General features: G+C 39.2%; 1 protein-coding gene across 3 annotated transcripts in view; it reads right to left on the reverse strand.

The window, feature by feature from the left end:
* Window positions 1-740: 740 nt before the first annotated feature.
* GLRA1 (glycine receptor alpha 1) overlaps window positions 741-16,299 on the reverse strand; it is a 93,075-nt gene continuing 77,516 nt past the window's right edge. Inside the window, exons 7-9 of one of the 3 annotated variants that reach the window (XM_043986348.1) lie at window positions 14,964-15,178; window positions 13,686-13,832; window positions 741-1,165 (exon numbers count right to left, since the gene is read on the reverse strand). In XM_043986348.1, the coding sequence (XP_043842283.1) occupies window positions 878-1,165; window positions 13,686-13,832; window positions 14,964-15,178 (650 nt within the window). In that variant the 3' untranslated portion in view covers window positions 741-877. Of the gene's footprint in view, window positions 1,193-13,685; window positions 13,833-14,963; window positions 15,179-16,299 lie in introns of all 3 variants that reach the window. The other 2 variants (XM_043986347.1, XM_043986346.1) reach the window with 2 other exon arrangements.

A 16,299-nucleotide genomic window follows, 5' to 3' on the forward strand; every position in this document is an offset into this window, starting at 1 on the left:
ATTTACAAAAAATGGCATCCTTTTACACTCATTCTAGCCGCATTTTTTTTGGAAAACATTATTTTTAAATCATAAAAAATTGCATATTGGCCACATTTCTAAGGAGAAAGTTGTGACCATTACTTTTGTGTTTGTTTCCCTGGGGAGGATGGTGGGTGGGGTTATATGAGTATGAAACTCAGAGACACAGACAGGCCTTCTGCAGTCTTTAGCTATAGGGCACAAGGAACAAGTGACCTTGATCCCCAAATTTTCCCATGATCCTGGACTTCTCCATTCATTTTCTTCTTTTCATTCTAACACCTCCTATCCCCCACCCTGAGCAACCTTCCAAAGCAGAGGTAAATGACTTTGGGACATGACAGTTAGTCTACCGAAGTCCATTTGGAAATAAGAATGACCTTGGGAAGGGTAATGGGAAAGGTCATTTGCAGCTGTTTCCACGTTTGGAAAATTGTCAGTCACTCCAGTGACTTTAAAATCTAAGCAGTTAATAGGCTAAAAATTGAAAAGATCTTTTTGCATAATTAAGCATGAATATATAGCTTATATATTACACTGCTTTCCTGGGGCAAATGGTGCCCCCTTCTCAACTGGAAAACTAACAACTCCCCACAGTCCCTGGACTCTAGTTTGTAAAACTTTTCTTCTATCCCCACTCTTTCTTGCCAGTTCCTATATAGGAAAAAAATCTTCCCACCCTCCCTCCCCACCCCCCACCCCCCACCATCCCTCCCCATGTTTAAATAGATATTGCCACATTCGGAAATTCATGCATTTCTGCATTGCTATTGCACATGTTCTGGGAGAGCCCTCCCTCTCCCTCTGCTTCCCTTGGGTCTCTTCTCCTTGTGCTGTGCCCTCTGTGCCCTCCCATTCACTGGTTGTGGACGTCCTCCCTGCGGACAATCTTGTAGATGATCCAGTAGAAAATGTTGAAGATGAGGAAGGCCATGGGGAAACCGATCCGGGACATCTTGTCGATCTTCTTGGCCCTTTGGATGAAAAGCTTGCGCATCTCCTCTGGGGACTTGGAAGGGGGGGGTGGAGGGTTGCCTGTGTTGTTGTTGTTGGCACCCTTGACGGAGATGCCATCCTTGGCCTGTAGACAAGCTGGGCCCATCCCGTAAGCAGAGAAATTGAACCTCCCCTCCCCGGCTTCATCCTCCTGAAACAGATTCAGCATAGGGCTCTACTTAAAATAAGACAGTGGCAACTCACCCTCCCTGTAAGGCTCTCCCTGAGGGCCTGGTTCTGCCCCTTTTTCTCCCTTTCCCCACTCCCCTGATACCGGGCCACCTGAAAGCCCAGGAAGAGGTCAGCCTTACAGAGGGGCTTGGATGATATTTGGCACAGATACAAATCAGGAGATAGTATGGTCCATGGAAGATAATTCAATTGATTTTCCTAGGATTTGAGCAATTTGGTCATATCCCCTGTTTTGCCTCTGGCTCCCACTTCCCTCCCTGCCCCCTCCCTGCCCCCCTCTCCCATAGCCTACCTTTCAGTTTCACATTACTTTCCCTGTCCCTCCCCAATCCTCCTTACCCTTTGGCACTAGCCGAGTGACACAGACTTTAGTTGTTCCATCTCCCTTGTGACCACAACTTTTTTTTTTTTTAACTTTGTTTTTTTTTTTTTTTTTTAGTGAGGCAATTGGGGTTAAGTGACTTGCCCAGGGTCACACAACTAGTAAGTGTTAAGTGTCTGAGGCCGGATTTGAACTCAGGTACTCCTGACTCCAGGGCCGGTGCTCTATCCGCGTGACCACAACTTTTTAAGGGACCAGCATCACCCCTGAACATGGCCCATGACTTTATATAACATCCACCCTGCCTATGTGCCGTCATCATTCCTGACCTATTTCTTTCTCTGAGAGCAGGATGCCCTCACTGGAAAAAAAAAATGAGTCCCAAACAAATCTTGGACTCTTGAGATCAATTGACATTTTTTTTTTTTTTTTAGTGAGGCAATTGGTGTTAAGCGACTTGCCCAGGGTCACACAGCTAGTAAGTGTTAAGTGTCTGAGGCCGGATTTGAACTCAGGTCCTCCTGAATCCAGGGCCGGTGCTCTATCCACTGCGCCACCTAGCTGCCCCATCAATTGACATTTAAGAACTACCATAATTTGGTTGTAACCTATCCCTCCTGATTTATCTCTTGCTGATAACCTACATGAAGCTTTTGCTTCCAATGGGCCGGTCTCTTCAAACATCATGTGTGTTACTCCTATGAAGAATGTCTTTCCCTCTTTTCTCTTCCTGTGAAAATCTTACCTATCCTTTTTGGTCTGATTCTAGGGTAGCCCCCTATGGGGCAGTGTTCCTAGTGAACTTGGCTCTCATGGTGATATCTTCTTCTTTTGAACTTTAATAACACTTATAGCAAGGTCCACATATTGTTCCCTGTAGGATCATAGACTCCATTTGTGTGTCCTATGATTATTGTGTGTCACACAGCAATAGCAATAATTTCAGCTCACATTTATATAGTATACAAAGTGTTTTACACACATTTCATCATCCCGTTTGATCATTACAACAGCATTGTGGAGGGGGCATGGCAACATTATTATCTTCAGTGAGGAAACTGAGGCCCAGGGAAATGAGTTGCTCAAGGCTCCATTTTATATGAAAAACAACTTTGAAGGAATCAGGCCAAGGATGATTATGTTCATTTGACAGAAAAGAAAACCGAGGCCAGACAGGAGTGACTCATATTATGAAATGACATTATGGATCAACAGATCATCTAAATCTAAGTAGTTAGCTAGAAATTAAGAAATTTTTTTGCATATTGATTAGAACTTGTCTTCTGTGTACAAATGCTTTCTATGGTATTATATATGATATAATATCAGATTATAATACATATATCAATATGTATGTGTATACACACATATATGTGATATCTATATCTATTCTATGAGATCCTATTTTACCCAATTCTGGGTGAAAAGGTGAGAATATAGATTTGTTTCACCCATTACTGTCCCAAAGTACTTCCATACAACACTCATTCGGCTATGCTGATAATAATGTGATGTGTGTGTGTGTGTGTGTGTGTGTGTGTGTGTGTGTGTTCAGGGATTATGTAGAGCCTAGAGAGTGTGGTTTGAGAATGTTGTCCCTATTCCCTTGCATTATTACAAGGGGGTCTCAGGCTTTCTGTGTACCTTGGAAGCAAGCTAATAGTAGGTATGTATTGGCAATGTTAGGTACTTGTTTACATGGCTAGGCACAAGGACTAAAGACAGGAATGATGTAAAATTTTCATTAGAAGTGTTTTTGTGTGACCAAGGGCAAGGGATATCCTATTGTACTAGTCACTGAAATATCTTTCTCTGACTCAGCATATGACCAGGGTCATAACTAGGGTGAGATGATCAGAACTTTGCCGTAGGGTGCTAAATTTAGAGAGTACTGACAACATTGCAGCAGCATTGGAAAAAAATAGGGTTTAGCACTGAGTTAGCAATAATAATTAGTTAAAATAGGAAGCTACCAGATGGTGAGTTTAGGTGTGATCTTCCCCTTGCCTCTGTGATGGCATTCCCAGCAGCAGCTTTTGTTTCAGAGACATCATCACTCCCCTCTTGACAATACCCCACCTTCCCTGCCAGTACTATAGCTTGTCTCCTTGCCAAATACCATGGTATTTGTAGTAGGAAGAGGAATTCCTAGTTTTGACTCTTTGTATGAATGATGGATGTGAGAAGGACACATTTGTACTGGGGCAGATCATCATTCTAAATCTGAGATCTAAGAGTTTTTAAATGAAGAATTTCAGAGTTGGAAGGGACTTCAGAGGTCATATGATCAAACCCTTTTCTAATCAAGAATTCTCTGACAATGTAACCAGCAAATAGCTGGATTTGCTTGAAGATATCAAATCTATGAGATGATCAGGGCAAGGATTATTATCCCCATTTGACAGATGAGATGACTGAGGCCAGAGAAAGGAAGTGGCTGAGTGAAGGACAGTCCACTACTTCCTGAAGGGGCCTACTTGACTTTTGGTTAGCTCTAATTGTTTGGAAATTTTTCCTTATATTGAGTCTAAATCTCTGAGTTCTAACCACTTTTACTAGTTCTGCCCACAGGGACCAAGAAGATCAAGTCTAATCCCTTTTCTGCATGATAACCCTTCGAATACTTGGACAGGAATGTTACTTCCCTAAGCCTTCTCTTCTCCAGGCTATGTACTCCAAGTTCCTTTAACTGATCTTCATGTGGCATGGCCATAAGGCGCTTCATCATCCTGCAGTAGTCTGAATATCATATTTCTTTTAAGGCAGCCTAAGATTACAACAGCTTTTTTGATTGCCAAGTCTCAATGTTGTATCATATCGGGATGGCAGTCCATTAAAAGCCCCAGATGGTTTTTATAGCTGCATCTTCATCATCTTTTAATTGAGAAATTGATTTTTTGAACCTAACCACAAGATTTTACACTTATCCTTATTTTGGTAGAAAAACTAATTCTCTCTTTTTTTGGGATGTCATCTTTCAACTTATTAATTTCTCCCTTAAATACCAGTATGAAGGATTTATATTTTATTATAAAGACTCTGAGCTAATTCAAGTTTTTGATCCAAGCAAGTGACATGGTTAGACCTCTGCCTTACTTAGGAAAGTTATTTTGTCTGTTGTGTAAAGGGTCTATTAGAAAGTGGGAAGAGCCTGAAGGCAGGGAGACAAATTAGGAGTCCCATGAAATTTGGTTTCTTATTGCCTTTGGGGATACAATGAAGACAACTCTGCCAATTTCTTTATTTGATTCTCTGAGGAGAATCTATAAATCTTCTTTGCATTGACTTATGCCTCTGTGAGAATATTATTATGGATATAGTTCCCTATGAATACACATGCTTGGGGATGAGGGCCTTAACTAGAATTTAGACAGTGTGAATCAAGAGAAGAGGATGTGAGACAATGTGGAAGTAAAATAAATAAAACTAGGTCATTAATTGGTGAAAGATAGGGTCAAAGAAGGCCTAATTCTAAAGTTTGGAACTTTAAGTAATTGGATGGATGGTATTCCTCACAACTGAAATAGAGAATTTTGAAAGAGAAATGGATTTAGAGAAGAAAAAGATGAATTCACTTTTTTTTTGGGGGGTGGGGTGGGACAATGGGGGTTAAGTGATTTGCCCAGGGTCACACAGCTATTAAGTGTCAAGTGTCCACCTAGCTGCCCCCAAGATGAATTCACTTTTGAACATATTGAGTTTGAGATGTCAATGGGACCTGTTTGGGTAAATATCAATTTACAATCATCTGAATAAAAATTACAATGAAACTTATGGGAGTAGTTGAAATTGCCAAGAAATATAGTGGAGAGAAGAGGTCTAGGATAAAGCTTTGGAGGACACCTACGTCCAGTGCTGGGCAGTAGATGGATAGAGAGAGCATTTATTAAACAATTATCATATTCCAGGCACTATGATCTAGTAGCCAGTGAGTTGATATATTACCAGGGGAACTGAACTGCATTCAAAATAATATTCTCACTATGAATTAAACTTAAAGAAATGGAGAAGGCACAAGTCAATGCAAGGATGACTTACAGGTTTTCCTAAGAAAAACAAATAAAGAAATAGGCCTAATTGTTTCCATTGTTTGCCCCAAGGCAATAAAAACACAATTTCATGGGACATTTGATCATCATTGCAGTACTCATAATGAGTGTAAGCAAAAAAAAAAAACCCATCATGAATATAATTGTAGCTTTTACACTAACATCTGTTTTAGAGGATGGAGAAATATAGAAATCCTTATGAAGAACTTGACAAGATTCTCTAAATTTAAGTCAACACATAAGTCACTAGTTGATGACTTCAGCGAGAAAGTGGATCCAGGGGAAGAGGGCAAAAATTGCTTTGTAAAATATGGTTGATGATTAGGAAATGAAGGCATGAAAGGCCCACTCATATATTATAAACACTTTTGTCTAGAACGGGGCTAGAAGGTGCTGGACATGGTAAGCACTGAACAGCTTCGCAATAAATGAAATCGACTCTATCCTGACTGACAAGAAGTCACTTGTTTATTGGTATCAGAATCATCTGTCTTTGATACTGGTTGTATCAAAGGTGAAAATAAATGCCAAATCAGAAGAAAGGAGGAAGATAAGAAGACCGAATGCAGAGCTATTCAAACAGGTTTTTTTAAAAAAGAGGCCTAATGTATTCCTGGAATACATACCTAGGATGTGATAGAGAATCTTCCAAGACTGGCTAAATCAGATGGCCTTGATGATTAGGCTTTGAATACACCAAGGTACTTAAGGTCTTTAATAAAGATCCTATTTTCATCATTGTTTCCAATTGAAGTCAAGGACTTCAAATGAAAGTGTGATATATGGGCTAGAGTGCTGTACTTGAAATCCAGAAGACCTGGGTTTGAATTCAGCCCTGGAGACTAGCTGTGTGACCTTGGACAGGTTACTTAACCTCTCTCAGGCTCAGTTTCCTCACACTTGTAAAATAAGGGGTTAAATTTGATATAGTCTGAGGTTCATTTTAGCTCTGTGACACTATGGTAAATATTTTGGTTGACGATGAGTTTTTGGATTTCTGAACCACAGCTTAAAATATAGCAATTACGGGCCTTTGACTAGGGAGTCTTAAAATTTAATCAAAAGGGCTTTAAAAAAATGGAAGGGGGAAGAAGAAAACCACTTACATATATGTTCCAAGATAGCTATTATGAAGACTAACGTCAACATGAAAGCTAGCCTTTGGGTCAAGAAGACCTGGGCTCAAGTATCAGCTGTTTCACAAACTGGCTGTGGGACCTTGACTAAGTCACTTAACCTTTTGGTTTCATAGGCAGCTATCTAAACTAGTGAAGCTCTGCACCAGTTCCTCACTGGGAATTGCCTACACGGATGAAATCATAGGTATAGTGAATCAAAAGGAAAGAACACATACGAATCAACCATATACAGCGTAGGATGAAGACTAGCAATAGAGAATGCACCCATTTCCCAGAAGACAAAACCCAAGAATAGCAGCAATAAGGAGAAATAGAGAGAGGGAGAGGACAAGTGTTTATTAAGCACCTACCATATACCAGGCAGATAGATAATGCAGAAGATAGAGTGCCAGGCTTGAAGTCAGGAAGACCTGAGTTCAAATCCACCCTAAGACACTTGCTGGCTGTGTGACCCTGGCCAAGCCACTTAACCCTGTTTGCCTTAGCTTTCTCATCTGTAACATGAGCTGGAGAAGGAAATAGAAAACCTTTCCAGTGTCTTTGCCAAGAAAACCCAAATGGGGTCACGAAGAATCAGATATGACTGAAATGACTGAACAATGACATGTACCAGGTACTGTGCTAAGTGATTTTTATTAATATTGATCTTGTTTGATTCTTATAACAACCCAATGAGGTAGGTACTATTACTATGCTCGTTTTACAGTTGAGAAAACCAAGACGGACAGAGGTTAAATGACTTCTAAGATCACATAACTAATTAGTGTCTGAGACTGGATATGAATTCAGATCTTCCTGGGTTCACAAACTCAGAGCATAGAGAGCATAAAGAAAACAAAGAATGAATAAAAATTAAAAAGAAAAAGTGTTTAATCTCTATCTACTGAGCCACTGAGTTGCCATAAATCCCATTACTTAAGATGTCTATACACAAATGTATAAAATATGAGTAACAAGAAAAGTGAACTATAGCTCTGAATGCAAGGAAGGCCATTTGACTAATAGGAATCATTGAAATTTGGTGAAATTTGATAAGCTTTGATAAAATTCATGTCTCTGAATACTACATTCTAAAGGACAATAGGATAGGCAAAGGTAGGACCATGAAACATATTAAGAACATATAGTCATACAGGGAAAGACATTCAGGAATCAGAGTGGGGAAGAATGATGAAAATAGCATTTAGATGAAGAGCCAAGGAGCAAGGGATATTGTCATTGGCATATATTGCACAGAAAGAAGAAATTGACAAGGTGTTCAGGTAATAGTTTTTCACAAACCAAGACAATACATAGCATTAATGGTGGACTCCAACTGTGTGGACATCATCTAAAACTCTCTCTCTGTCTTAATGATAATTTCACCCATCAAAAGGTAGAGTAAGCAGCAAGGTGAATTACTATTTTGGACCCTATTCTGACCAACAAAAAGGAACTAGTTGATGGTGTGAAAATGAAAGGAATCTCAAAATGGGGAAAAGTGATCTAGTCTAGATTGTGTTTGGGAAATGGCCCAGTGCTTTTGATGACCTTTTTTACATTAATATTCCCCCACTTTGCCTACTGGGTAATGGAATTTTCAGTCACCACAATTCTCTAAGATCATTTACTAAGTTATGGATGGGTTTGGATCAGTGTTGATAGATGGAGTCCCCATAGGGGTATGCTAGAGTCAACTCATATTGGCTCACATGATCCGATTGTTAAATTTTCAATGTGAGCACTTACACTTGGGAAATTGGCGAATATTATAACCTGGGTCTTTTTATTGTATTGTTGATTGTCTAGACTTGAGAAAGGGATGGAGAAAATGTTAATAATACAGGTTAAACTTTAAAAAGTGTTTTTAAAAATCTGGTTGTTAAATATTTATCAGCATGTCCCTGGTCCCCACCCTGAAGAAATCACAGATAATTGAAATACTGAAATAATCTCCCAGTGATGTTATATGACTAAACTAGAGAAGAATCAACATTGCAGAGTAATAGAAAGAGTTAAAGGTTCAGATTCTGCCCCAGAAACTTTGAGACCATGGGCAATCAATAACCTCTCTGAATCTGTAAAATAAGGCTAATATATATGTCTAGTATGTGCCTCACAGAGGTTATGAGGATCAAATATGATGTTTGTTAAGTGCTTTGGAAACTAAGAAATCTACAGAAAGATGTTATTATTATAATTTTTATGAGTGTAATTAGCCTGTAGCATATTGTCACTGATCACTTGTATACAAGAAGTAGCATGAAACACACACACACACACACACACACACACACACACACACGTGCATATCAGGGAGCCTTTCCTGATTGCCACCCTCACCCTGGCTCCCACTCAAACTGCTAGTGCCCATCTTCCCTAACTACCTTATATCTATATATCTATCTAACTAACTAACTAACTGACTGACCGACCAACTAACTGACCGACTGACTGATGGTATACATAGACATATATACACATGTACACATATATAGATATACATGCACATGTACACAAACATGTATGTGTAATGACTGTAGTAATCATCATTTTATTGCACAGATTAATCATTCTTGAATGTACAAGCTCCAGAGGAGCAATTGGGTCTTTAAATATACACAAATATTTTTGTCAAATGAATTTTTACCCTTACACCCAGTTACATCCTAAGCAGTTAAAAGCATGAGAAAAAATTAAGAGCTATTAGTTATGTATTAACTACATAAATGACATACAAACCAAACTGAAAAACTGACATACAAACCAAAAAGTATGGGGGAGGGGAGAAGGGCAGTGATTGAAAAGAGCTGGAAACCCCCCTCCCCCCACCTATCATTTTATATACTAATAGCTCCAATCCATTTAAATGTTAATGTTAAACTTAGACCTTAAAATATAGGATATGGGTACAGTTTGATCTTGTTGGTCAAAACATTTACCTAAGATGTAGGTCCTTCAGAATAATTATGTATATGTATATATATATATTCATTTTATATTTATGCAGTATATATTTTTACATGTACTTGTCTTCCCCACTGGAATATTGTGAGAAGAGAGTTTCATTCTTTGTGCCTGTATCCTTCATACCTAGCATGTTGCCTGACACACAGTAGGCATTTAAATGCTTGCTGATTAATTGAATTAATGCAGACTTATGGAACTGAAATCAGCATGGGGCCTGCTTTTCCCTATACTCACCAGTAGGTGGCAGGTAACCCACACTAAACTCGATGACCAGCAAGAAAAGCTAAGGGAAATAGCCAAGTCCCATCTAGAAGAAAGTGTGTTTTTCTAGACTCTTTACAGATTAGAAGAGGGGAGGAGACTCCTACAGGGAGGCCCATTGAAAGTACTCAGTCTAAAAGGCAACAGCCTAACTGTCAGGGAGGTAGAGAAACAAGTCAGATAATCTCTCACAGTTATATGGCACTTTATTTTTCAAAAAGCCCCAAAGCCCTGAAATGGAAGAAGTTAAAGTATGATTTCCATTTTACAGATGGGGAACCTGAGGTTGAGATGGAGAAGCAATTGCTGAGGCTCGCACGGCTAGCAAGCCCCAGCCAAGTCTTTCAATCTTTCCATCACATTATTTGGCACCTCTGTAAATTAAATGGTTTTCTATATGTGTAGTTGCAAACTGAGAATGATTTTAAAGCCATTTATTCAATATTTATTTTGAAGCCATTACTGCTATGAGAAGTAACTCGGCATAGTGGAGAGACTTGGAGTCAGGGAGACCTGAAATTGAATCCTGCCTCAGATACTTCCCAGCTTTGTGACCCTGGGTAGGTCAAATAAATTTTCAGCCTCAGTTTCCTCATCTGTAAAATAGGGATAATAATGCTGCTACCTACTTCATAGAGTTGTTGTGAGGATTAAATGAGTTAACATATATAAAGTTCTCTGCAAACCTTAAAACACTATATAGATTCTATTATTATCATATTAGGATAATAACATCTGTCTCATAGGGTTGTTGGGGATCAAATGAAATAATGTATGTAAAACACTATATAAATTTGAACTATTATTATAATACATTCCTGTGATAGTAATTCCTATCTAATTCTAGGAAGGAAAAACTTTTTTTTTTGCCAAAGCAATCCATCCAACACTCTGTAATTGATAACCTCATCATGGCATAGAGGTGACTCTGGATTCCATAAGGCTTGCCAGTGAGATCAGACTCTTTTGTAGGTTCTACCAAGCTAGAAAGGCTTCAGGTCTAATTCTAGTAACAGATTGAGCTTAGCTCAATGTAGAAAGGTCCATCACCAATAAGGTGGCAATTAGCTAATGAATTCTATAGCTCTAGCAACATATGGAACAGATAGAAATACCAAATGGTCCTTGTGCCATAGCAACTTCTTTTTATCTTCTGCAGAATGGCAAACAAGAGGGTAGAGGGTGGTAAGAGTCATACCGCTTTTATATTATCTGTGAACATTAATTTAACTCTAAAGATATGATCTTTTCCCAATGATCACGTTAGCATTCAACTAGAGGAAATGAACCATATCAACACTGACATTTTTTGTTACAGATGTAATCAGAAGACATAAGGAAGTTGCTGCTAAAGGGAAGGATGCCTCACAGATTCTCTTTTGAAGAAACAGATAAAAGAGCTTGTGGAATGGGTTTCATCACGCTCTCAGAGGCAACAAGAAACATTTCCTAGGAAGGTTGGTCATCTTGCCTTGTAATGCTTGCGATTCACATAAGCAAAAACATTACCATGAAGATAATTACAGCTCATGTGCCAACAGCCATAGTGGAGTGTAGAGGCAGAGAAATCAGAAAAATTCAATATGATTCCCTTAAGGAAGTTAACACATATATAGATATGTAAAGATCAATGAATTAAGGCAAAGGTGTATTGAAAAATATAGTTTGGGATGAAGAAAAAAGAGGGTAAAAATATTTACATTACCCCCAAGCCTCACATTTATTTATCATGGCACTTTCTTTAGAAGAGAGTCTGGGGGTAGCTAGGTGGTGTAGTAGAGAAAGCACCGGCCCTGGATTCAGGAGGACCTGAGTTCAAATATGGCCTCAGATACTTGACATGTACTAGCTATGTGACCCTGGGCAAGTCACTTAACCCTCATTGTCATGCCCCCACCCCTCCCCCCTGCCAAAGAAGAGAGTTGGAAGATTTTAGGTATAGGCTTGCCACTAAACAATATCACAAAAAGTGAAATTGACTACATCTTAATGGACAGAATTTTGTAAATATACTTTGTGTACATGTTGTTTCCCTCTAGAACAATATAAACTTCTTGAGGGAAGGGATTATTTCAATTTTGTCATTCTATCTATCCTCCTAGCAATATATGACATATAGTAAGATGTTTAATAAATGTAGCTAGGTGGTATAATGGATAGAGTACCAGGCCTGGAGTTAGGAAGACTCATGTTCCTGAGTTCAAATCTGGCCTAAGATGCTTAGTAGGTGTGTGAACCTGGGCAAGTCACTTAACCCTGTTTGCCTCAGTTTCCTCATCTGTGAAATGAGCTGGAGAAGGAAATAACAAACCATTCCAGTATCTTTGGCAAGAAAACCCCAAATGGGATCATGAAGAGTCAGACATGACTGGAAAATGACTGAACATGTTCATAAATGCTAATTGAATTGAATTGAATATGCTATTTGGTAGAGAGTCCTAAAATGTTAGAGCTAGAAAATACCTTATCAATCAACCAGTTCAACTTTCTTACCTTATGGAGAAGGAAAACTATACTCCACAGCCTCAGAAAGTGGATTAAGTATGGGATCATTCATAATAGGGATAAACAACATATCACACAGTTTAGTAAAATGAGTGATATTCATAATTGTGAACCTAAGTCGTCAAGAAAGTGTCACATAAAAAAAGAAAGTGTCACATAATAATATATTAAGAGCTGGAAGGGACTTTAGACGCCATCTAGTCCAACCCCCTCAGTCTATGGATGAGGAATCTGAGCCCCAGAAATGTTAAATAATTTAACCAAGATCACAATAGCAACAAAAGTTATGTTTAGAATTCCAATCAGGGCTAGATTTGAATCAAGGTTCCTTGACTCCAAAACTGGCAGCCTTTCCACTGTACCATATTACCTCCTCCCTAGTTCATGTCCTTATTGCTTCTTTCTAGGACTTTTGCAGTAGTTTCCTAATTGATCTCCCACCCTTCTGTCTTGCTTTTTAACCCACCTTCTGTATAGCTAGTAAACTGATACCATATTACATGATGTTTGACATCCTTGTTTAAAAAGACAGAAAGTACATGACTCTTTTTAAAAGAAAATTTTCTATTTGATAGTTAAAACAAAACTAGTTTTGCTGTAACATCTATACAATTCACGATGGCAAAATTTTCTTCCCCTCCCCATTGTAAAGGGTCTCTAGGAAGCTCTGCAGAATGGCAGAGGTCTAACCCTTGCTTTCCTCTCTATCCAATACATATGTATGAATGGTGTGTGTGGGGAGTCTTATCTGACTTTAAAGCACCAGATTGTGCCAGACTAAATTTTCTAGCCAAATGGATGTCCTAGCACAGCATACTGATGGCATTAGCAACATCAATCCATTTTCTTAGATTCTCTTACTGGCCTATTTTAATGCCTGACATTCCATTGTTAGCAATTCATTCTTTTGGGTTAACATCTTGCCCCTGTATTTGGTAGTTCTCATTTTCTTTTTTTCTGTCATTTTGGGTGCCCTTTTAATATTTTCTGGGCAAACTGGGTCTCATGTCAGAGAGACAACAAAGAACAGCCGACATGGCTTTTAGTTCTGTCTTTGGCATTTCTCCTTCTTGAGCTTCACTTTTGTCATCTGTAAAATGGAAGAGTTGGGACTAGATGACTCCTTCCTTCTCTAATATTCTATGATTTTGTGCTGCCATGCTTAGTCCTAATGGAATAGGCCACCCTCAGAGTTGATGCATATCAGGTTACTTTCTATTGCCCTCCCTGGAGCAGTGACCTGAGTCTTACCTTGTGGTGTCTCCTTTTCCTCCTGAACCTGAGTAGCTCTTTGTGCTGCCTGGACACGAAGTTGACGGCAGCATACTCCAACAGTGCTGAGAACACGAAAAGCAGACACACCGCCATCCAGATGTCAATGGCTTTCACATAGGAGACCTAGTGCAGTGAGGTTGGGTACAGAAGTGGGGGAAAGAAAGAGGAGTAGAATGTTCTTTTTAGCATAATGGCATCTCCCCATACCTTTCTCTGGGTGAGATGGGGGTAAAGGTATGGGTGTGTGGAATGGGATGGAGAATAGTGGAGAGAGAGAGAGAGAGAGAGAGAGAGAGAGAGAGAGAGAGAGAGAGAGAGAGAGAGAGAGAGAGAGCGCCAATGGTATGGAGAAAAAGGTTGGATCAAATGGCTTTTTCTATTGGGTTATTGGATTGAGTGGAATGTTGGATCAAGCTGAGTGAAGTAACTATTGGAAGAGTGAATTGAGCAGAACACTGTGTCTAGCAGAAAGGTGAATTGAGGGGAATGATGGATTAGGCAGAATATTGGCTTGGGTAGAGTGTTGTAGCTAACAGAATATTGGAGTGAGCAGAATGTTAGATTGGAGAGGTGTTAAATCAAGTGAATTTTTTTTTTTTACTTAGTGGAATGCCAGGTCAAAGGGAATATTGGATCAAGTGGAATATTGTACCTAGTAGGCTGTTAGGTGTAATAGAGTATTGCATTTGGTGGAATTGTGAATAGTGAAATGTTGCATTGAGTGGGTAGTTGTGTGAAATTGAAGGCTCTTTGCCTTCCCTCCACTCTAGATTGGCATAGGAGATGGTGCAAAGGATAAGAATGGGTAGGATCCCCCTGTCAATGATTATGTGATCCAGTGATATTGACTTCTTTGCTGTTCCTTGCACATGACACTCCTGACTCCAGGCATTTCCATCATCTCTTCTCTGTGCCTGGGATTCTCTCCCTCCTCATCTTCACTTACTGGTTTCCCTGGCTTCCTTCAAACTCTACCTTCTACAAGAAGTCTTTCCTAGTCTGCCTTAATGCCTTTTCTCTGAGATTATTTCTAATTTATCCTATAGATATCTTACTTGTATATAGTTGGTTGCATGTTATCTCCTCTCATTAGATTATGAACTCCTTGAGGTAAGGAACTGCTTTTGCCTTTCTCTGTATCCATAGTATTTAGCAGAGTATTTGGCACATAGTAGGCCTTTCATAAATGTTTGTTGACTACGTTTCTCAAGAATTCTATGGCCAGAATGGGGAGTGAGATTTATTTGTTTTTACCTTGGGCAAGGATGCTCGAGAGCCAGAGCTCTGGGTGGTCATGGTGAGCACTGTGGTGATGCCTAAGCCCACCCGAGCAGGTGCTGCATCCATGTTGATCCAGAAAGAGATCCAGGAGAGGATGACAATGAGCAGGCTGGGGATATACATCTGGATCAAGTAGTAGCCCATCTGTCGTTCTAGGTGGAATCGAGCCTCTATGCAGGTGAATTTACCTGAAAGAAATTGTGGTGAGAGCATTATTATCTATCTAGGTAGGTGTCTTTTTTGTGGGGCAATGAGGGTTAAGTGACTTGCCCAGGGTCACACAACTGGTAAGTGTGTCTGAGGCCAGATTTGAACTCAGGTCCTCCTGAATTCAGAGCCGGTGCTTTATCCACTGCGCCACCTAGTTGCCCTAGGTAGGTGTCTTCTAATGGTAAGACCCTTGGTCTAGGGGGCAGTAGACTTAGGTTCTAATCCAGATTTTGCCACTGACTAATTATATAATTATATGATCTTGGACTCTTCTGGCATTTACATTCTACATAAAACTTGCCCATTCATTATTGATACATACAGTTGCATATATATATATTGAAATGTATATGCTTTCTCTCTTTATAAATATATCCTCTCTCTATGTATATATACATATGTACATACACACACACACACACACACACACACATATATATATATATATATATATATATATATATATATATAGAGAGAGAGAGAGAGAGAGAGAGAGAGAGAGAGAGAGAGAGGTGGTGCAGTAGATAGAGTACTGGGCCTGAAGTCAGGAAGACTTATCTTTCTGAGTGCAAATGTGACCTCAGACACTTACTAGCTGTGTGACCCTGGGCAAGTCACTTAACCCTGTTTGTCTCAGTTTCCTCATCTGTGAAATGAGCTGAAAACCCCAAATGAGAATTGGAAATCAAAGGAATGCCTATGAATTGGGGAATGGCTAAACAAGCTGTGGTATATGATGGTGATAGAATATTATTGTGCTATAAGAAATGACAAGTAGGATGATTTTAGAAAGCCCTGGAAAGACTTTTATAAACTGATGAAGTTCATGAAGTTATGAAGTGAGCAGAACCAGGAGAGCATTGTGCACAGAGACAGCAATATTGTTCAATGAAGAACTATGAATGACTTAACTGTTCTCAACAATACAATGATCCAAAGACAATCCCAAAGGACTATTGATGAAACATACTATCCACCTTCAAAGAAAGAATTGATATTGATGAAACACAGACTGAAGCATGTAATTTTTCACTTTCTTTCATTTTTTTTCTTTTATTCAAGTTTTCTTGTAGAAAACGACTAATATGGTAATGTTTTA

This window comes from Dromiciops gliroides, chromosome 2 (genome assembly GCF_019393635.1).
Source record: "Dromiciops gliroides isolate mDroGli1 chromosome 2, mDroGli1.pri, whole genome shotgun sequence".
Lineage (NCBI taxonomy): Eukaryota > Metazoa > Chordata > Mammalia > Microbiotheria > Microbiotheriidae > Dromiciops > Dromiciops gliroides.